General features: G+C 39.4%; 1 protein-coding gene across 1 annotated transcript; it reads right to left on the reverse strand.

The window, feature by feature from the left end:
* Positions 1–1,908: 1,908 nt before the first annotated feature.
* LOC139927922 (hydroperoxide isomerase ALOXE3-like) lies at positions 1,909–12,407 on the reverse strand. Its single transcript, XM_078290483.1, has 16 exons — positions 12,378–12,407; positions 10,365–10,533; positions 9,897–10,101; positions 9,397–9,478; positions 9,167–9,289; positions 8,259–8,362; positions 7,455–7,627; positions 7,016–7,156; positions 6,356–6,559; positions 5,723–5,809; positions 5,409–5,575; positions 4,208–4,329; positions 3,976–4,076; positions 3,551–3,721; positions 3,226–3,423; positions 1,909–2,920 (listed from the first exon to the last, which is right to left on the reverse strand). The coding sequence occupies exons 2-15, from the start codon at positions 10,509–10,511 to the stop codon at positions 3,244–3,246; spliced, it is 2,007 nt and encodes a 668-aa protein (XP_078146609.1). The 5' UTR covers positions 10,512–10,533; positions 12,378–12,407; the 3' UTR covers positions 1,909–2,920; positions 3,226–3,243.
* Between the last annotated feature and the right edge of the window lie 10,778 nt (positions 12,408–23,185).

Below are 23,185 nucleotides of genomic sequence, written 5' to 3' on the forward strand. Positions count from 1 at the left end.
CACACAATAACAAACAGACTGGATCAAGCGAAAGGTAAAAAAAAACGTTTCATTTCTCTGTAGGGTCCTTTCCATAATGTTGTCAGACACTTATAATAACAATCTGAGTCAGTGGCAAAAATAAGAACTTTTAGTGGACGTACATTGACGGTGCGATTTGCCCCGTCGGATTACATTGCAGCTCGTTTCACGGCTGCCAGCTGAAGCGATCTCACTCAATACTGGACCAATTTCAAAAATTGTTGTCCCCATTAGTGTGCATATTATGGGATGGAAAATTAGCCAACAAGTTGAAAAAGTAATTTTTCATTTCATTGTGACTTTCCCATAGGATATTAAACGCGGATTTACCAACAGCTGAATGAAATACACACACACTTCCATGGTTCACATCTTTTCTCTTTGGGTTGTTGAAAGGCATTTTGGGAAATGTAGGAAATCACTAACTAAAGTAGAAAGCCTGGATGAGGCAGGCTGAAGAAAAGGTAAATCAAAAAAAGTTAATTAGGCTACAATCACAAAATAAATCCTTGAATGCACCTGAACATCACAGATTGCCGATATATAACAGTGTTAGACTATCAGAGGGGGATTTCCCCTTTAAGTTAACAAGTTTTGTTTACCTAAAGTGTGACCAAGTCAACTTTGCTCAAGTCCCAAGTCAGTCTCAAGTCTTGAGGCACAAGTCTCAAGTCAAGTCCCAAGTCTAAATGTAGATTACCAAGTCAAGTCAAGTCCATGTCATTAATGTCAAGTCTCAAGTCTAACTGTAGAACAGCAAGTCAAGTCAGAACAAATCAAGAGTCCAGTATCAATTTAATATCTTAAAGAAAACTAAATATCTAGGACTTTTCAATGCAATATGGTTTTAATAGAATAAAAACTACAAAACACCAATATTAAAATGGAAAATATAATGAAGGAGGAACCTGTTCTGAATAACAACACAGTACCGAGGCTGCGAGCGGAAAGGTAAACAATGCAGCGGAGTTCCGAGAAAAGAAGAGGTTGGAGGGAAACAATGTCAGCGGATTATTGTTTCCGGATCCATACAGTTTATTTATTTTTTATATTAGGCTATTATCATCATTATTAGTATTAGTATTAGTATTTGTATTGGTAGTAGCAGTGGTAGCAGTAGTATCATTAGGAACTACTGGGGACCAGCCCATTAAACCTCCTTGGGGAAAAACTGCAAACAAAGCAGCAGAGCAGCTACGACAAAAAGGAATAACAATATTCAGGCTCAGGCTATTATATTATAAAGTATGTGGAATCAGAATCCATTGAAAATTGCTAATGATAATAATAATAATAATAATAATTCTCAATTGCTGTTCAATACAGTGGCGTCCCGGAGTGTCATTGCCATATTTCCCAGAATGCCGTGCAGCATTCATTGTACAGCACTTATAAATTGTGTCAATTACGTTATGGGAATGATTTGGTTAAAGTTGTTATTGTTGCGTTGGCTGCTACACAGGGTATGTGAAACTGACATAGTTTAGTTGATGTTAGGTAATGAGCACCATGAATGTGAGAGGTAGGTTCAAAAGTGACTTTCCTGCTGCGATTGTGAAACAGTGGGAGTGTTAAATTATACTTTGTGTGTGACTAATGTTGAGAAATTATGTTAAAAATCATACGTACTCCTTTTAGTCTGGGGTTAACTGCAGTTTGTTACAACACTGCATCTGTGCTCAACTAATCTACCATAGGTAAGTAAGGGCTAAATAATCTATAATTAAAGATTAACAGCAATATGGCATTCATGTAATTCTTGTCCTTGTTATTTCCTGTAATCAATTCAAGTGTTCTTTGACTGCATGAATTGTGAAGGCTGAGCGTGGGGATTATTCTGCCCACTGAGAGTCATTTAAACAAAAATATTCATAGAAACACAACTGATTTAATGAAAGGGTCTTTATTGTCTTAGCATAAAAAGAATAACAGTATTTGTAAGAGACAGTGTGCGTTTGCTCTCCTCGTTTCCACAGGTTTCACTACTGAACCATAGAAACAGAAAGGCTTCATTACTGGAAATGAAGATGAACATGTTTGTTACTGAAATAGTTTTGCAAATGCACTTAATTAATCATAGTGCCACTGTATGTAGTTTAAATTGTATATTGATATTATATGATATTTATTGCGCTACTGAAGACAGTTCCCATAATGACAAATACATTTATGACCTTAAGAATGACAATTGGCATGTTTGGTCAGCAGGTCATGCATTGTTCTATGTTATACAAGGTAGGCCCTCTTGACGTGAATACATATGCAAATTAGTTGAAATTCAGAATTTTCTAAACTTAACTAAACTTAATAAACCCAAGCACATTGTGATTACATGAAAGCAGATATATTACGGTTGATAACATAACAACCCTCCTACCATTATCATGAATGCAAATTAGTTTAAATCATGAATTTTATGAACTAAATAAACCCAAGCACATTTTGATTATATGAAAGCAGATATATTGTGGCTGATATAATAAAGGCCCTCTTACCATTATCATGAATGCAAATTAGTTTAAATCATGAATTTTCTAAACTTAATAAACCCAAGCACATTTTGATTACATGAAAGCAGATATATTACGGTTGATAACATAACAACCCTCCTACCATTATCATGAAAGCAAATTAGTTCAAATTCTGAATTTTATGAACTAAATAAAACCAAGCACATTTTGACCTTTCAAATAAGTTTAGATTTTGCTAGACCCTGCGATTACATGAAAGCTGATATATTATGGTTGACTGAAACTGTGACAGAAAAAAAATGGTCCAATCATGGACATGGAAGAAAAGTGATCAAACTGAGCCACTTGGTCACTCTCTTTATTGAAGTGGTCCGTGTCTTCTCCCTCCTCATGTTGTGTGAATGATGAGACGTCTCTCTCCAGATGGACTGCAATGACAGAAAATGTGAAGTCACATGACAGGGATTGTTGTTGTGTGGCAACAGCAATACGCACTTGGATCCAAGCCAGACCAGGTAATTCTGTTAAGTATAAATCACAGTCAAAAAGTTTGGAATATGGTTAAATGACATGGTTTTTGAAATGCATAATGCTTTCAAAGTGAAATAAATGAATGTCTGCTCTTACAGGAAGACGATAATGAAAAAAGAAAATTAGCAAGAAATGAGACAGATTCTGAAGATGTTCACAAAGGTCTTCAATACAAGTTTAACAGAAATTAAGCTGTGCTTGCCTGTGTCCTCAAGCTCATTTAAATGGCTATGCTGTTCTCCATTTGAGCAGGGTTTAAGTAGTTGTAGGGCACCACAAGCTTTGAGTTCCTCTTTGCAATGACCTCACTGAGGTCGGTCAAATTTGCTTGAAATTCCTTGATCATCTTCTTGGGTGCAGGCTCATCGAAGCGTTCAACTGGATATGTTCCCAGTAGAACCTGCCAAAAAGTAGAAATAGAAGCAGAAACCATGACTGACCACTGACAGCAGATTGTTTAAGGTGCAGGGCCTCAAGGCAGTTTCTAAATTGATAAGTGTATATTCATTCATGCCTGCCAAACTTACAACATCACTGTATGGGCTGGTAAGCAGCAAACCCAATGACATAAAGTTGACCGTCTCTCCAACATTTGGGAGCGTCTCCAAAATGGTCTTCATGCTAGACTTCCCCTTGGTTGTTGGAGGAGGTTTGCGCATCAGGAGAGGGCTGTTAGGCGTCCAGGCGTTGTATTCATACTAAAATTAGGAGAGAAGCTTCAGTATCTATTGCAGATGCATCAATTACTTTTAGGGTTGTGGGCTCATGTTTAACTGAAACATACTTTATTGAATTGAACATGAAACATTAAAATATAGAAGAAATGACATGCTTCCATTGCGCTGCTGCTTCTCTGATACCCCACTAGAAGGAAATAATACACAAAGATAACAGGCACATGATCGATTGTACAATATTTGTATAATATTTCCCCAGCTCTTAATTGTCTCACCTGCCCATTGTTGACTGCAGCATGTTGGGCTGACACTCTGAAGATCACCATGGTGACGAACTTGATCACTTCCTCCACAGTTTGAAAGCTTGTAGGGATGCCTGTTGGGGTCCCCATCAGCAACCATTTGTTTTCAATAGAGACTACTATAGCTATTTGCTGTTTACACACCATTATACTACTGTTTACGGCTGTTTACAACATGATACTACTAGAGCATGAACTAAATTACCTGATTTTTTGTCCCCCAGGAAGCAGTGTGTGTATATCTCTTTGATCCATGCCTGGAGCTCAGAGTCTTTCTGCACCTCCGTGTCTGAGGGGTAATAGTGCTCCACCATGGCCTTCACAAAGCTGGAGAGAAAAAACATAGGATGTTAATATTAGGTGTCAGTGGCCAGAGGTTGTATTTAGGCTATTTTTTTCTATTCAAAATAAATGCCCTCGCTAATTAGCATTCTAAATAATAAATAAATAAATAATACATAAAACTCTGTTTCTTCTACAGCTCATCTGAAATATGGTGTTCCACAAGGGTCAATCTTAGGCCCTGCATTATTCTCCATTTATATGCTTCCGCTTGGGGACGTCATCCGCAAGCATCATATTCATTTTCACTGTTATGCAGATGACACTCAGATATATATACGTATACAAGGTGGGGTGTTAAGTCTCGCCTTCCTTCAGTTCGAAAATATTCCCAAGATAAGGTCTTTTTTTATCCTTTCCTGACCTTGAAAAAATGATCCATGTTTTTATGTCTTCATGTTTAGACTACTGTAACTCCCTCTATTCCCTTCTAGTTCCCTCTCAACTAGTGCAAAATGCAGCAGCAAGGCTCTTACCTAGATCAAGAAGACGGGATCACATCACCCCCATTTTAGCAGCTTTACACTAGTTGTCTTGTTCGTTTTAGAATTGATTTCAAGATTTTACTTTTAGCTTTTAAGGCACGGCGTCGGTCTGGCACCCAGCTACGTATCAGACCTTTAATGCTACAAACTCGTCCAGCTGTATCCGATCTCGGTGACTAGTTTATATTCTGGTTTTCATGGCGGTCAAGTGCCAAATAAACCCCATGTTAAAACTACGTGGAATATTGCTTTAAAACCCTTAAAGGTCCTGAGGTCCTCTGGCAGAGCCCTACTGTTTGTTCCAAGGACTCGGCTGGTAACAAACGGTGGCTGGGCCTTTGCTGTCAGAGCTCCCAACCAAATCACTTTTTAAATCACTTTTCAAATGTTTTTTTATGTCCCGTTTCATCCCTGTTCTAAGCTCGTCTGTCTACTTTCTATTCAAGTTTTTTAAGGATAAGTTCGGCGATTTTGGACCCATATTTAATTTGTCTCTTACATATAGTATCTGTAGTACTTGGACCCACAGACAATATTGGCTCCAGAGTAATATTTATATGGCAAACTATTCATGGTAACCTGCTGATGATGCCCCACAGCTTCACTCCATCGTCTCTGTAGTAGAAGTTGGGGATGGACTCCAGTCCTCGTGCAGCGATGTCTTCTGGCAGACAGAGGGAGCTGTAGGTCATTTCAGACTGAGCCCTTCTCATCAGCTCCGTCAGGCTCTCTGTTCCTAGGGAACTCTACACAAATAAGTAGCATTAGACAACATTAGTTTTGCCAGGATCTCTTGCTGGCATACTGAAAATCAGAATCATAATTTTCACAATCTAATAATTCAAGATGAAGATCTGAATATTATCGAGAAAATCAGAGGAAAAGATTCATACCTGACTTAAAACTCCATCAGGTCCCATGAGTAGTGGGCGGCCGGTAGTGTTTATTTGGAGAGTGTAACGGAAGTGCGGGATCAGCAGCTGCATACACAACAGAGAGAAGAATCTAAATGTCAAACAATTATTTATGGGATGGCTTAAATCACATTTTACATAGGGACCAATCACAAAATACGACTCATGTTCTCATGTGATCTAATTTAGGTGTGCTGATAGGTGGTTCAGTTCAAAACTACCTCTTAAAAGCCCTCTCATATTCAGGTTTATTTGGTCTTATGTCATGATCAGTGGTCCAAGATTAGTACTCTCCGTTAAAGCTTAATGAATATAGTCTGAAAGGTTTTACTTTGAAAATGAACCAGCTACATGATCTCTGCTACATGATCACACCTTGTAGAAGTTCATGTTCATGACTAGATCAATCGTCCAAGATTATGATTAAGATTAAGATTAAGATTAAGATTATGCTATAGTCAAAGTAAACACAATTGCAGTAAAATAATCAGTATGGTGTTTACACAGGCTCTGCTTACTCGCATTATAATCACATTATTGGTGTGCATGTAAACGTAGCCATTGAGATCATAAGACACGGGACCAAAGGAAAAACATATTAACCGATTATACCTTGTAGAGCGGATGAATCACAGGGAAGCTGCGAAGAGTGGCAACTGCAAAGGCTTCAGCCAGAAAGTGTGTCATCATCAGGTGATAAACAGTCTCGTATTCGATGACATCTGCATTTTTCAGAAACATCTTGGCGAGCAGCCAGTCGTTCTCAGGGTCACTGGGCAGAAAAATTGGGTTCTGCTCAGAGGGTTGTTGATGCAGCTGGAATGTTGAAAAAGAGACAGGATTTTTAGATAGAAGATATTTCTTCAATACATTATGGACTATGATACGTTGTTCATGAAAACATGGCCTTGTGATTCAATTTCAGTGCTTAACCTGCAAAAACTGACAAACTTGTTATTTTATCTTGTATCCAGACTTATCAAGCATCATTTTAGGATTTTGTTTAGTGAAATCATCTTACTGCACTGGCAGATAATTTTACCGGTTCCAACAAATTGGATTTTTTTTTCAGGAGAACATTTACTTGGTAAAAGTGATTTTCTTTATTGTTTTATGATGATTTATTGAAAGAAGGCATATTGGCATGTATCAAGTGAAGGTCTGGAAAAAAGATAAAATCACTGGACAGCTTGTCATTTTCTGTCAGTGTATATATTTTCAATATATTTACAGCATGAATGCAGCCACTGATTCACTGCATCAGTGAAATACCTGTATTGCGATTGGCATCAGCTTGTTCTCTGGGTTCATGTAGAACAAGCAGAGACCAGCAGTCAGATGCAGCGGTTGATCATACTTCCTGGTGGGTAATCCATCCATCCTCTTGTAGTCACGGAGGAATATATTGCCTTTCTGTATGGGAGATAAAGATCGATTAAAGGACATAAGACATGAAAAGGTAGGAAGAACTAGCACAAGAAATGGAGGTGATCAGTTCCCCACATGAACTAAAATGATCTCACTTTAAACCAAGAGAATATCAAGCAGTCAAACTGTTATCCAAATCATCAGTGTTCAAGAGGCACAGACGTTACAAGACTCACTGCTACACAAGCGAAGTTTCAAACCTACAAACAGTCTCCAAGACAAACATTATCACACATCTTAAGGCACTCTTCTTCTTCTTCTTCTTCTTCTTCTTCTTCCATACCTCCATTTCTCTCTGCAGAGAGCTGCCAGGTTGCAGGAAGGGCTTCACCATCTCCTCTGTGACTGGGAAGTTGGAGGGAAGCTCCGAGCAGCGCTGGATCACATTGGGGTTAGTTGCATTCAGAAACTGGAATCCAAAAAAGTCGTCTTCGCTCCAATGCTCTGAGACATACTCTGCAAGGTGGCAGTGGACAGAGACATTTTCCTCACGTCTTGAAGTGATGAAAATATAAGTAAACTCAACCAAGGTAAATGATCAACATATCGTTGCGGTCGGGTGAAACCTCTGTAACTCCAATTTTGGCAATTTTCATGTTTTAACTCTGAAGCACAGGTGACACAGTGGTTCAGTGTTTCACACTGTCGCCTCACAGCAAGAAGGTCCTGGGTTTGAATCTCGACCCCGGTCCTTTCTGTGTGGAGTTTGTATGTTCTCCCTCTGTGTGTGTTGAGATATTTGATACTGTATATGCATGTGCTGCCAGTGTATTTTATGTGGTATTATAGTATATTTTTGAAAAGTACACCAAAAGCTCAAAAGTACACTAATTCTTTTGCATAACTTCAGCTAAATTAGTTTGTTTTATCCTACAGCATTAAGAGCATTTTTAGGATATTCTTCAATATCAAACTAAAACTACTACTTAACCTAAGCTGCATTACAGTTTACTAGAGAGCACCGAACATGGTCAATTGTTATACATGCTGTAAATGCATGTAAGCATAATCATTTGTAATTATTATGAAACCATGACAATGAAAACATTTCAGTGGGTTCAGCTACAAAACTATGGGCAACTTCTACCTGCGATCGGTGTTTTATTGCACAGGAAGACCTTTTTCATGGCCTCGATGCTTTGCCATTGGTCAGTTGAGTCAGCCAGCCCCGTGAACTTGAGTTTAATAGCACTGAGGTAAAGGAAAGAAGGGGTAAAAATGACAGAAAAAGCATATTACAATGCAGGAGTCAAAACAATATTCCGACATTACTGTTTCTATACAGTTCTGTGGCTTAAAACAGGTGACGGATGTGACTGTATTGTTAAAGCAATATTCCACTTAGTTTTAACATGGGGTTCTTTGGCTCTTGACCGCCATGAAAACCAGAATATAATCTCCTCACCAAGATCAGATGCAGCTGGACGAGTTTGTAGTGTTCAGATTTTTACTTCCCATTCATTTGAATGAAAACTGACATTGAACACGTTGGTGAACAGATTCAACAACAGATCCTGCTGTAAGACAACAAAGCATCCTGGGTCTGTTTTTCTATTGTTGGTTTACACAAAAATTAATATTTAAAAATAAAGCTAGATCCGGTCTCCCAAACAGGAACTCTCTCTCCTACATGGTATCCCTCCTCTGTGTTCTCTTCTATCAATAAAAAAGCTGTTTGGTGAGATTCTGTTCTGAAGCGTCGGACCAACAGTCAGCTGGACTCACAGCAGCAGATCTGATGCTGAATCTGTTCACCAGCGTGTTCAATGTCAGTTTCCATTCAAATGAATGGGAAGAAAAAATCTGAATGCTACAAACTGGTCCAGCTGCATCTGGCCTTGGTGAGGAGATTATATTCTGGTTTCCATGGCGGTCAAGAGCCAAATAACCCCCATGTTAAAACTAAGTGGAATATTGCTTCAAGTGGTTTTTACTATGAATACATAATGGAATAAACAGTGTGGCATTTCATCTTCAATATCTACATAGACTTACGTGTTTACTTTTACGGAAGCTAGTTCCACATTTTTTGACAAGGAGAAGCGCAATTCATCTGGGAGGTTAGAGGAATCTTTGAAATTGTTCATGTGTGGCAACCCAGCAGCATATACCCCCCATCTAAAAACAAAGAAAAATAGATAACAGCATGTAAAGTTTTGTCTGGATAGACTCCTGACTCTGTAGCATCAGCCCTCATTAAGTTCTGTATCACTTTAGAAACTCACTTGAACAATTTCTGTCTAAGCATCACCTCCAGTTTCCGGTGGTCAATCAGAAGGGGATGCTCCTCCTCAAAAACCTTCATGGCTGAGAAGGTTCGGGACAAAATAGATCATATAAAATCATACATTGAACTTCATTACCTAGGAAATTTCAATATCTTCTCAGATTTGATAGCTTATGAGACATCTTTTATCTTAAAATGGAGGGATGTCTGCACAACCAAATGAATTATAAAAGTTTATTGTATGCACAGCAGCAAGCTAAGAAACAAACGTGTTTCAGCACTAAGCCTTCATGGGTTTGTTTCTTAGCTTGCTGCTGTGCGTACAATAAACTTTTATAATTAATTTGATTGTGCATCCCTCCTTTTTTGAATCTGTATGCACAAGAGTCTGCACCCTGAAGGCAACAAGAAGAGTTTAGAATTGAGCGGCTATTTCTTTATTCGTACTTCTTTTATCTCATGCATAACAATGTGTGACCAAAAAGATTTGAAGCAAACCTCTCCCTCCTCTCAGCTCCACCAGTTCCCCCCTGGACACCCATCTGTTGCAGGGGAACAGGATGCGATCTCCCTCTGGAGTTGTCACCACGATGTTGGAGCAGAACCACTCATTTTCTGGGAGAAGGAGGTAGGGATCTTTCTCCAGCTTGACCAGCAGAAGTTTCCCCAGAGATGCTTTGGGTTCCACAGTATAGATCCTTGTCTGTGGAGAATGGTTGGAGGAGGGTAGATGCTGTTTTTAATGGGCTAGATCTCCGACTCTTGACTGACCTTTTTGAAAAATTACCATCTATCAACCATCACAGTGCAAGACAAAAAATGGTGCACACATTCAAAATAATCATTACATGCTGACAAAAATTCTCTCACTCTCTCTCTCACACACAAAACAAAATAATTTCTATTGTCCCAGTCCTAATGTGAAACATACTAAATGAGCAACGCTGAATACTTGGATTAACTTACCATCCCAGTTGCAAAATCTTTGCCCCACTTGTCCAAGTTGGTACGCTCAGTCTCTCCCTCAGTTCCAAATAAAGTGACATGTATGTAGTCACGTGTTCCTGCATGTGTCATGTCACCTGTTGTCACCTGCACCTTGTACTCAGTCATGATCACTCAGTAGAAATACTGTCTGGAATAAAGCATGGAAATGTCAATTCTACAATGAAAATTAGATTTATAGATATACTGGTAGCTCTTTGCATGGCCAAAACATGCATTGCAGTAAGATGAAAGTCTAATTGTCACTTCTCAATAGGACTTTGGCTCTCAGACATGAATAGATGTTAACCCCTGGAGAAAATTACATATATTTTAAAGAAGAAATATGACAGCTTTCTGAAAATGTGGCAGCCTTACATTGACTCCACTGAAACCTTGCCTCTGTCAACAATGGAAAGGTCTAATACAGATATGATGAAGAGATTCTGTCCAAATTATCTCTCGTGAAATTGGTCTAAATGTCTCTACCTTGTATTTTTTTTAGGGGCCGGCAGCAGCTCCGCTGCCGGTCCCTATTGTATTTGTATGTATTATTATTATTCTATCTTTCTTTCTTTCTTACTAAAACTGCCTTCCCATGCATGAAAAATCAACAAACTTGGTACATAGCTCCAGTTCCATGCCAAACGACACTCACTAAAGTCTGGGGCAAACGGTACTGTACACAGCCACGGTGAATTGCTGCTTACTTGATGTCCAATCTTCATGTAAAAAATAGAAAATATTTTCCTGACTTAGATGAAACAAAATTTCAGACTTCTAACTCAAAAACTGAATTTTTAAAAATGATTTGAATTCTGCCTTTATGGAAACCATAGTCAATGGAAAACAGAGCATCTTTAAACATCAGTTATTCGCTTATGGAGCATTCCATACTTGTACAAATAAATTACAGACATCTCTATGTTGTCTAGATAAAGTACGCAAATTCTCCGAATTTTATGTTGAAATGTTTATGTTGATATTTGACACTAGTTTGAAATCTGCCTTTGTATGGATGGACAGATCTTATCATGCACCCCGCTGGTTGCCTCAGTAGCGTGACGCCTCCTCTCTTCAAACCACCAACAGATAGCTCAACAAGTTCATGATTTGCCCTTGGTGTCAAAGGTCGTGACTTTGATTCCTGGGTGATGCTGAATAAATGCGCTTTCTTTGTTGTAACTCTCTTTTTCCTCCTTACGCTGCATCTGCCGGCCCCGTCCACGACTGCATGCAGTCCTAGTTTCAGTGTTATGTTTGCTTATAAGTTTGTATGTTCTATCTTCTGAAAACCGAAAAATAAAATATTTTAAAAAAGCATGGAAATGTCTAACATGGCAAATGTTACTACGATAAGATACAGCTAAATACACTCAGATATAAATAGGATATGCAAAGTAAAACAGCACAAAAAAACAACACATACAATTTCAACATTTCAAGAGCAAATAGAAATATACGTATATACATATACAATAAATATACAATATACAATACATATAAAAACACACTGGGAAAAAGGCAAATTAAATGAAAATATGTACAATGCAAATATACAAAAATCGATCAATATAATAAATATAAATATTTATATAAAGTATAAAAATATTGAGATACATGAAATAGCCTATGTACAAATGAAAGAGAAATGTGTGAATTTGAGTTTACATACGAAATGTGCAGAACGCAAAACAATTCACCTTATCCAAAATAGTTTTCATGTTTAAACTTAAATTAATAAATAATCAAATGAAAAGTTTGTAAAGCTTATAAACCATAACCCCACAGGAGGCCAAAGATCTTTTCAATATTTTTACCTTTCCTCGGCTTATCCTACTTTTTCAGTTAAGATGCAATTAGATTGTTTTGGTCGTCATTTCTCTCTAGTCAGATGATAGACGATAGTTGGGTAAAGTGATTACATATCCTGTAATATGAATCCCAATTTTTTGTCAAGAAGCAAAAGACCTGTGTATCCTGTGTATCACCTACCTCCTTGCTTTCGGTGCAGGTCCAGAGCCTTTTCTTCTCTTCTCTTCTTCTTCTTCTTCTTCTTCTCAGTTCTTCTGTGGTCTTTTATACCTTATATCTCACGTCCCTCCCACTTTTTTGCTTACCATTACTAGTAACTACTCGGCACTTGGCTGGAATACAGTGCTGATTTTAACAATCACTACACGAGGGTGTGTGCGTGTGTGTGTGTGTGTGTGTGTGTGTGTGTGTGTGTGTGTGTGTGTGTGTGTGCATGTGCACAGTTCCAACGAAAATCACAACTTGTGTTTGCCAACAGCTCAGCCTGTTTCTGTGGAAAGAAGGTGGTCAAGGTCACTGATCTGCTGTGCTGAATTATTTTCTGTTAGGATAATAAATAATGGTATTAGTACGGAGTAGGGATGTGCAGAGAGTCCAGTATTTGTATTTGTATCTGTATTTGTTGAGGCAGCAAAATTATTTGTATTTGTATTCGAATAAAAGTGGAAATAGGCGTAACAATCCTGTTTTTGTTTTTATTACACTTTTAATTTTAGGATATTAAAGTGTTAAAGTAAGTGTTCTTCAATAAACTATTTTGCTAAGGAGAGTTCCCACAGCGGGTGTTGAACCCCGATCTCCCAGACCACGGACAACTACGATGACCATTCAGCCAAAGATCAACTCCGCCAGACACACACACACACACACACACACACACACAGCACTGAAAAAAATCAGGCAGTATACTGGAGCGGGCATAAACAGAGATGTCACTTCAAATTATCAATCAGACAAAGTAGAAGTCCGTGAACTGACTAGACCCCACTTCCTGGGGACTTGTCAGGTATTTAGTTATTAGTGGGGTCAGCATATACACACTATCTGGCTTTTCTGTCTTCCTGAGTACCACTTAACACACATTCAGGTTAAACTTACTTTGTAGAGCCACTTAACACTTATGACTGGTGAGTGCCAAGATATTTGCTGGAGCTTAATTTCTGTACAACACAATTATATTCCATTTCTGAGTACTGATCAGGTTTAAATAAATATTTAGGCCAGTAGAGTATTATATTATTAGTCAACATGCTGTGACACCTGCACGGATGTAGTGCACCAGAAGTGTCCCTCTCATTAGTGAACTGTTTCCACTCTCCTTCGGTCAGAAAATAGGTCCCTTTCTCCAGGATGTCTGAGCTTGTTTGTGATTATTACAATTTCAATGCTACCATATGAAACCCAGTATTAAACGCAGACAAAGGTATCACCATTAAGGTCAGCATTATTACAGGAGTCCCATGTTGGGACCAAACCACTCGTGTAGCATCTTACCCTAGCTATCGTTGTTGTATACCAGCAATAGGTTAACCTAGCAATTATGAGTGCTTGAAACTTGTTCTATTGACATCCTTACTGTACCGACAGCGATATATTGTTGTTTCATCTTCTTCTGACAAATGTACTTACTGTAAGTCGCTTTGGACAAAAGCGTCTGCTAAATGCCCTACATGTAAATGTAGTGGGGGAGTGGTTAGGGGTGGAGTTAACCAGCTATTGTTCCCACCCATTACCTGCCTGTGAGAAGTGTGAAAAAGCTCTAGATCTTTGAGGGGGATTTTCTCTGCTACTTGATTTTAGGTGTACCAACATTCAAATAAGCATATCTTCTTCAAATATTTTCAGATTTCAATGTATGACATCATTTGAAAGCTTACAATAATCTGCACTTTCATAATCTGTAAAAAACTGAAAAATGACCTCGCCCTACTTGGGAACGAAAACACCAGACGCTGTCACATTTTACCAATTTCAGTATTTTTACTTATTTTTTCAAGTTCTTGCACAGCTACTTGAGTGTAGACAACATTCTACATTTGAGAACTTCTTAGTTAAATGAACAAAACACAGGGTTCCCACGGACACAGATCAAGGTTAATTACTGTTACAACACTGAGAATTTTTATAATGAGCTGTGCTGTGTTACAGTGATGGCAGACTATGTGGTCTCTTGCCTTCTCTAACACAAATATATGAATTCAAGCACTTCCAATGACCCATGTCTATTTATGCCTATTTTCAAAAACTTTCAAGGCCTTGATTATGACCCGTGGGGACCTTGTAAACATGCGACACAACAAGCATAACAGGTGCCAACAGGACAGTTTTAAACTTTGTTCTTGAGAGCTGTGATTCGATTCTTAATGTAGAATTTAATGGCCAGCCAATTTCTGTTTTTAAGTGCTACTTTCTCCAGTTCAAGGCAGTTATCACAGTCACTTTTCCCTGGAACACGGCATGAAGTGATGAAGGATATCATGTGCTTCTCGACTGCAAGGATCTCTTCTTCCTCCCACATCCTTCTCTTGAAAGGTTGGCGACCTGTACAGCAATTAACACAAACAAAGAATGTGGCACTCAAACATTACTTATTTTTGAGCAGTCAATCTTGAAAGAGCATACAGTAACAAAGTTTGATATCAAATAGAGGAAGTGCATTTTGTTCAAATTGTAAATTTCAATATAAAATTAAAATATCTAAAAACTTTACCTTTTTCCCTTTTTCGTGACTTGCGATGACGGCTGATGATGATGGCTTGTGGAGGTGTCATGGTGTCCTGCTTTGGTGCTGCATCGCTATGACTCACATCTGGCACTGTTGTCTCATTCTCTTCCCTCTGACTAGATGACACCTGACTCTCTGAAAACCAGAAGAAAACAAATTACAAAAAAATAACAATTATGAAGTATTAGTCATACGACAGTAAATTAGAGCCGTCCTGAGACAATCCTAAGTATCGGTATCAGGGCCAATCCGGGCATTTTTTAATGGATCGGCACTGGCTAAAATAAAGCCGATCAAAATCTGATCCTTTCTTAACTGTACTCTAGTGTGTTTCTTTACTGTACTCTACTGTGTTTTGTCCACCTCAGTCTGCTAGTGTTGCAACACTGCTCTTCTTTACAACAGCCGCGCTGTACAGTACAACATTTCACTGCATATGAAAGTGAAAACTACAGTGTGTGAATGTGAAAAATTCTTTGGGCGCCCCGGTGAGTTAACCTGACGCGCCAGATGGTTTGTTACACAGAACCATCTGGGAAGTCGTCCTTTGAAACTGTTTGGAAAAGGGCAGGCACTTTCAAAAAATACCTGGCAGGTGATTGGATGAACCATCTGTCCATCACCGTCTATCACCTAACTACAACCAATCCGAAGACCAGCCGAAGAGGAAACACAACAACAAGCCGCAGTCTGAGGAACTTTGAAAGCTAGCAAGCACGCTGATTGGTCCGAACCACTGTGGCTCGGCCACAAGCGCATAGATTGAAGCTTGGCAAGATGGATTCTCGCTCTCGCGAATCCAGCTGCCTCACAAGGTTACTGGTGAGCGACTGAGTTCTGACACTCAACCAAAGATTATTTTGTGAAGTAGCTCCACTCTGAAACACCACTGTACAGTCAGAGTGGACTGAGTGTTTCTGTAGTTCCAACAAGGTGTGAGACGTCTTCGATATAGCTGATCGTGTCATGTCAATTTCAGGAGTGGCATTCCCCAAGTTAATCACTCATTTATATCATATCAGTAATTTAAGTTTATCAACTTAAGCTTTTTGAACCAGGACCTTCAGTATTTGGATCAAGTAGCTCGTGAACAATAAGGTGTGTCAGATTTTGTATCTACAGATGTTATTTCAATGTTTCAGATACATATTAAATCAATATTTAGGAAAATATAAGTATCAGATTGGACTCAATATCAGCAGATAATATTAAAGGGAAAAAAAGCCTTGATCGGAACATCCACATAGTAAATGGACAATTTTGTGGTTATCCTTGAATACATAAGCATGGTAAGATTTAGGACCATATGAAAATACTTACCTTCTAAGTCTGACTCACACACTGCCTCAGGGTCGCTGTCCAGGTGCACATTATCTGTGAAGGGTTGGAAGAGGGGAGGGAGGAGAATGACTGTTAGTGAAAGCAGAATGCAATTCATTTGATCCTGACACACTCCAATAATGCCTAAGAAAAACATGTATGACATGTATAAACTATTGTTTAATCACTTTAGATAAGCAGATTTTCTTTTACCGTAATTTCCGGACTATTGAGCGCACCTGAATTTAAGACGCACCAACTAAATTTAGAAAGAAAAACAAATGTGTACATATACAGGCCGCACTTGACTATAAGCCGCAGGTGTCCACGTTGCAACGAGATATTTACGGTACACAGAAAGATGATACACAGAAAGATTTTTTAAATTTTTACTTACCGTATATTAATTTTTACTTACTGTAGGACGTGCCGTCCTCTTCATCACGCAGCAGTCCAGCCTTTCGAAACCCGTTGGTGATCGTGGATTTTTTCACACTGCTCCACGCTGTCAGGATCCACTGGCAGACGTGAGCAAAAGTTGCTCTTCGCATGCGACCAGTTTTGGTGAATGATTTCTCGCTGCTAGTCATCCAAGCCTCCCACTGAACTCGTAGTGCCACTTTAAATGCATGATTCACACTGATGTCGAGTGGCTGCAAATTCTTCGTTGTGCCCCCAGGAATCACAGCTGGAATTGATTTGGCCTCTTGATGGCTGCTTTCACAGAATCTGTTATATGGGCCCTCATGCTGTCCAAAACGAGCAATGCTTTTTTTCTGTGAAAAAATCCTCCTCGTCGCTTGCCATAGCACTCCGTCAGCCATTCCTTCATTACACTTTCTATCATCCACCCTTTCCTGTTGACTTTCACGGCGATGTCTTTCGGGAGTTTTTCTTTTGGCATAGTCATCCGCTTAAAAATCACCATTGGTGGAAGCTTTAGTCCGGATGCTGTGCAGCTCAGAACACAAGTGAAATGCGTTCTCTCATGGCCAGTTGTTTTCAACGTGATGGACGATTCACCTTTCTTGTTAACAGTCCTAGTGAGAGGCAGGTCAAACGTCAAAGGGACTTCATCCATATTTATGATCTCGTCCAGTCCGATGGAATTTTCGGCTATCTTTGTTTGTGTGAATTTGCGGAAGTTTGTAATTTTTTCCTCGTAGTCGGGAGGGAGTTGCTGACACAGAGTCGTCCGCGCCCTGATGGACAGGCCTTTTCGTCTCATAAATCTGAGACACCACGATGGTCCACCTCTAAAATCTTCAATCTTCATTTCGGTGGCGATTGTTTTGGCTTTCAGTCGGATCTGCACGGTGGAAACACCTCGGCCGTCTGCTCTCTGTGTGTTCACCCAGTCTTCAAGAACGTTTTCAAGTTCAGGCCATCTGCTTTTATTACCTCTGAAAGCTTTTGTCGTCTTTTTGCATTGAGTCAGTTCTTCACGCTGCCGTCTCCAACGTCTCACCATTGATTCATTGATGCTAAGCGTACGTGCAGCAGCTCTATTTCCTTCTTTGATAGCCAGATCGATTGCCTTTAACTTAAAAGCTGCATCATATGCATTTCTTCGTGTGTTTTCCATAATGAGGGTGTGTGCATGAAACGAAAAATGGCTGTTCAAAATACAATTGCTGTTCAAAATACAACTAGCGTCTTCCTTGGTGCGAACTGTCTGTCTCGCTCTTGCGCTTCCTGCTAGAGCGCCCCTGGTGGCCGTTAGCTTGTATTGGCCGCGGGGTTCAAAGCATGTGAAAAAAGCTGCGGCTTATAGTCCGGAAATTACGGTATGTAGAAATCTGTGTAGAACAATTAAATTAGTACCATCGGGATCAATTCTGATGTCATCCAGGGTCTTGCCCTTGAATTCTGCCATGCGTCCCTGGTCCAGAGCCATGAGAAGTTTGCTAATTTTGGCAAGTTGGAGGGTGCCCTCAGGAAGTCTGTAGAACTGCCGGTGCACTCTAATATCATGGCCAAGAAAATCAGCTAACTGATCCAGCTCTGTATTACTGAGGTTGAGAACTTGAGACAGGGTTCCTGTTTGTTTGCGTAGTTTTGTAGAAGTGAGACTTTCAGGAGTTTTTGCACCACAGACCTTGGCAAAGTGTCGAAGGCAATCAGACCCACGGTAGCAAGTCAAAGCGGATGGTCTTGCAAATAAGTATATGTTCTCCAGAGGAACCCCACTTTCCTGCCGTTTGCTGACGAGCAGATCCAATGTTTTCTGCATTGCTGGGGTCAAAAGCACAGGAACTTTTCTTCCCCTTTTTCCTCTTATCTCTATCCTCCTGAAATGCTGACAGAGTTTCTTCTCTAGATCTGAGAGGGCTTCATTCACATCTTCCTGTGGGTCTGATGGATTTTGAGATAAATAAGCAGAAAGGGGAATTTTGGACACCTCCCCAGCTCTTCGTCGGTTGAACAAAATGACTTGTGTCAAAATTACCTTTGCCAGCTGTGTCCATGTCTGGGGGGATGTCTCTGTGGACAATTTACTGTGAAAATCTTGTTGTTGCACATCTAAATAGGAATGGAGAGTCTGGACATCTTTTGTGAATGGAAGCAACAGAGGAGTATTCCACTTGGACTCCTGAAGTGTTCTCAGTGATGCAGCTGATATCATTTCATTCCATCTGGTTTCATACACTCTGCGGAATGTACGAGCATCTTTTGCTGCACTGTGGTTGCTCTGTACATTTGCACGGCTTTCAGCAAGCATTGTGTCCAATTTTGAGAGCTAGACTTGGGCACCTGTATGCTTTGGTTTCACTGTCATAGCCTGCCAGGTGTTTCACTGCTTGCACAACATGCATAAAATTGGCAGGTTTGATGTGATCTTGAATGGTCTTCAAGGGAGTGGTTTTCCTTGAGCATATCAGAAGCCTTCCCAGCTCTCTCAATTTCTGACGAATGTATTCATGTTTGCCAACATCATATCCAAGCCTGTTATACAGATGCTCACCATACTCCATGATACAGACATCAGATTTGACTAAAGAATATACTTCATCTTGAACCATGTTGTTTAGCAGCTTCCAAAATTCTACCATGACACCAGGTGGTGGAGGTACAGCAAATGCGCAGAGGGCCTGGACACGTGTTTTGCCATGTTTTTGTGGAACACCAGGCTTGAACTTGCAGATCTTCATGTGCCTCCAAAGGACTTTCTTTGTGAAGAAGCCTTGGCAATATACACAATGCAGGAAATTCTGTGCTTGAGAATCCTGTTTTGGTTGCTTGCGAGGAACAAGATTTCCAACACCAGTATTTAATACCTCAACATTGTGTGCAAAGTTGCCCCTATTTCTCAAATGTTCCATATGCAGTCGTCTTTCTTTGGAGCCTTTTGGGAAGGACAGAGCCTGTGCAACCTCTGGCTTATTGTGATGAGCACGCTCCAAATGCCTTGCCATTTTTACAAGTCCCAACTTGTACCAACAGTACAAACAATATTGCTTTTTGTTGTACATTCTTGACCCATTCTTCTTTTTACAGACAGCAGGTATGGAAAGCGAACCATCAGCCACTCCATCTACTGTAAGGAGGGAAGAGGCACTGTCAGGAAGATTTTGCTCCCGATCAGGTGTTGAGTTTTCTAACAGGGCTCCAGTGTCTCCCCCTCCACACTGTTTTGTTGAATGACCACTACTTGTTCGTGTTGTAGGGCAGGATACACTGCTTAAACATCGCCTTTTACGTCTCATACCAGAGTTGTTTCCTTTTCTTGAAGGTGAGCATCCTCTGTTGCGCATTTGCTTTGAAGAGGCATTGTTCAGTTCTGTCAGTGAGAGACATCTATCTCTGACGTCAGCCATCTTCCCTAAGTTTGGAAATCTGAGCATGCTCTCTTTCTGGTCGAATGGGTCAATAGCTTCGCTTGTGTCTGTATCTTCAGAAGAATCCTCACTACTCTTAGGAATATATTCCTCTCCACTGTCGTCTGAGGTGAGGTCAAAAAGCTCATCTGAATCAAAATCAATCTGTCTGTTCATCTTCAGAAAAGAAAAAGTAAATTCAATTAAAGTCAGCACACTGATTAAACATTTGCTATGCACAGTTTACTTAACACAAGATGCAAACTATCAGTAAAGAAATGTTAAGCACATGCATTAATCTCTACATTGTGTGTGTTGCTTACCTGTATGCTTTTGGTCCTCCTCAACCTTGGAATAGAATCTCTGTCCTGGTCGGTGAGGCTAAGTTGAGACTCAGAAGTCAGACTCCATGTCTAGAGTGTCCAAAAGATATGTAATTTGCATTTGTACCAATGTACAAAAAGAACACATGTAAATGCTCAAAAAATGTATTAACATCACAATACCTGGCAGCTTGAATTAAACTGGGTAGGACTCGTGCATGGACTCTGAGATTCGTCAGAATCGGTGTAGTCTACAAGGGAAGGCTTCATTCCAACATTGTTTGTTGGAGGAAGGGGTTCTGGTTCATCTGAGCCCTATAGAAGATCAAAGAAATAGTGAAGAAATAATATATGAATGACAACACACATACACAAATGTATACATATGTACATAAACTGGCATTTAAAAAACTTTGGAATCACCAAGACATTTTCATATTTTTCAAAAAAAGTAATTAAATTGATTTAAATATATAGCGAAGACATTACTTTTCTTAAGAATTGCTATTAAAGCTGGAAATGACAGATTTATAGATAATTACTCACATAAAACTGCAAAATACCATTTCAGCAAACATTACCTTAGTGTCCAGATTAGAAATTAATTTGGCTTATACTTAACTGGCAGAACTGAATGTACCTGTGACCAACAGCTGGTATGACTGGCTCTATTTACATGTTTCATGTATCTGACTCAAAATCTAAGCAAACATTGCACATATTTGACTAAAACTTCAACAAGTAATTAAACAGAAGAGGCTTAAAAACTAAAGTATGAACCAGTGAAAGACAGGAAAAAAAATTCAGACAAAAATTAGTACCTGCATCTTGGAGGATGAAGATCTCTCAGGAGTCTGCTCTGTTGTTCTGGAGATGTCAGCCTCGAAAGACTCAGTGGCATTCCACTGTCCTTCAACCTGAAGAATGAGTTCAACATTATTATTGAGTAGATGGTCAGCATTAAGAATAATAACCATAAGCAGTTTCAAAAAAGGTCCAAAAGAAAACTGGTGGTCTTAAGACACTTTGGGGCAAGTCTAATATACACACAAATTTATCACATGTAATACATGTATGTACTCTATGTGTGTCACGACCGTGCCTCCCTCACCTGCCCTTTTGTGTCTGCACCCTGCCATTTTCCATCTGACCCTTCCTTGGACTGTCTTTGTTTGGACTCTCTAGTTTGGATTTTTCGTTTTTTGGACTTTCTCAGTTTGGACTTTCTCAGTTTGGACTTTCTTAGTTTGGACTTTCTTAGTTTGGATTCGCTACCATCAGTGTAAGCCTTGGTTTTGTTTTCTTTGTAAATCTGTGAACTGTTCCTGCCTGCCTGAGAGTCTGCATTTGGGTCCTTTCCCTCGTTGTCCCCAACCCTCACCTGTGATAATGTGGACATGTGTATAACACAACACCTAATGCCCAGAGCCGAAAGTTTCGACACACACCTCCACAAACAGATTCTTTTGATCTGTCTGCACTAATTCAAACCTGTTACTACATTGTTTAGACTGTATTTGGAAGCACAATCTTTGCAAAAAAATTACATTGTACAAGGCTCTATGTTTATGAAAGGCTGCAAAGTTATCCTGAACTAGGCAAATCTAGTCAGAGGCAGAAACACCAGTATTGGGTTAAATCTGAGAAAAAACAAATCTGCATCATTCTGATGTTCACATTTAAGCCAATATTCACAATCATTAATCTTTCTTTAACTGAATGACAGTTTTTCACACTGACATTTAGCAACTCATTTTTGACAAACCTGTTTCCTCCAAGGCCAATCAGTTCCACCATAGTCATACGTTATCTCTTCTCCTGCATTAATGTCCCTCAAAGCAAATAGACAGAGGTGTGGTTTGCCCTCTGTTATGACCCTCTTCATTTTGCAGTTTGGATGCTTGTGGTCATCATTAACTAGTCGTCCAAGGCTGCCATCTTCTCGAGCTGCATCAACACTTCAGAAAGGTAACAAATCACTGATTAGGCTTCATAAAATTAAATCACTGATTGTAATTTACCATCAGTCCTTAAGAAGAGAACTTCAGATACACAACACAGGCTACTTACTGATGGCTATAGTTGCTAACTAAATGACCATTTAATTATCACACATTTGTTTGAGATATGAAAAAACTCAATTGTTCAGAAATGTAAAATTCAATCTAAGCCTTACCACCATGTTTTTTCTTGCCAGTAGAAGTCAAACATGAAAACAACACATCTACTGTGATATGCCCTCCTCCTCCTTAGAGATTCTTCAGAATTTATTAATTCCCCTCTGTACTCCACCACAAAGTCTCCTTTTCTGAAATGGGCCTTGGCAAACACCCCTCGACCTAGTGCACACACAGATACCACTACACTGTTGAAAGCTTTACAGTTATGTTATTTTTTAGTATCCCTAAAAGCTGCATATGCAGGAGCTATTTTTTTCATAAGACATCAATAACCACATGAAAGGATTAATAAAGGTTATAACTACAATAACCCCCAAAAAGTGAATAATAATTTTCTAGCTTTGGTTTGTGCATCCGCATCCAATCAGGCCACCAGACCAGAACTAATGTCATGCCCTAGTGTTGAGGATGGGAGAACAAAACGCAATGCCATTTCTATGCAACTTTCCATTTCTTTTCTTTACTAAACCCCTGGGTACAAGTAAGAGGTAAGTTCTGCGAGAACAACAATGTATAATATAAACACACACACACACATACCTTTAAAAGAGTTAATGTATTGCACGTCCAAGTCTGCTGTCTTGTCCAGGACCTTGACAGCATGTTCTTCTGCATCCTGTAA

The sequence above is a fragment of the Centroberyx gerrardi genome, chromosome 19 (assembly GCF_048128805.1).
Source record: "Centroberyx gerrardi isolate f3 chromosome 19, fCenGer3.hap1.cur.20231027, whole genome shotgun sequence".
In the NCBI taxonomy this organism is placed as follows: Eukaryota; Metazoa; Chordata; class Actinopteri; order Beryciformes; family Berycidae; genus Centroberyx; species Centroberyx gerrardi.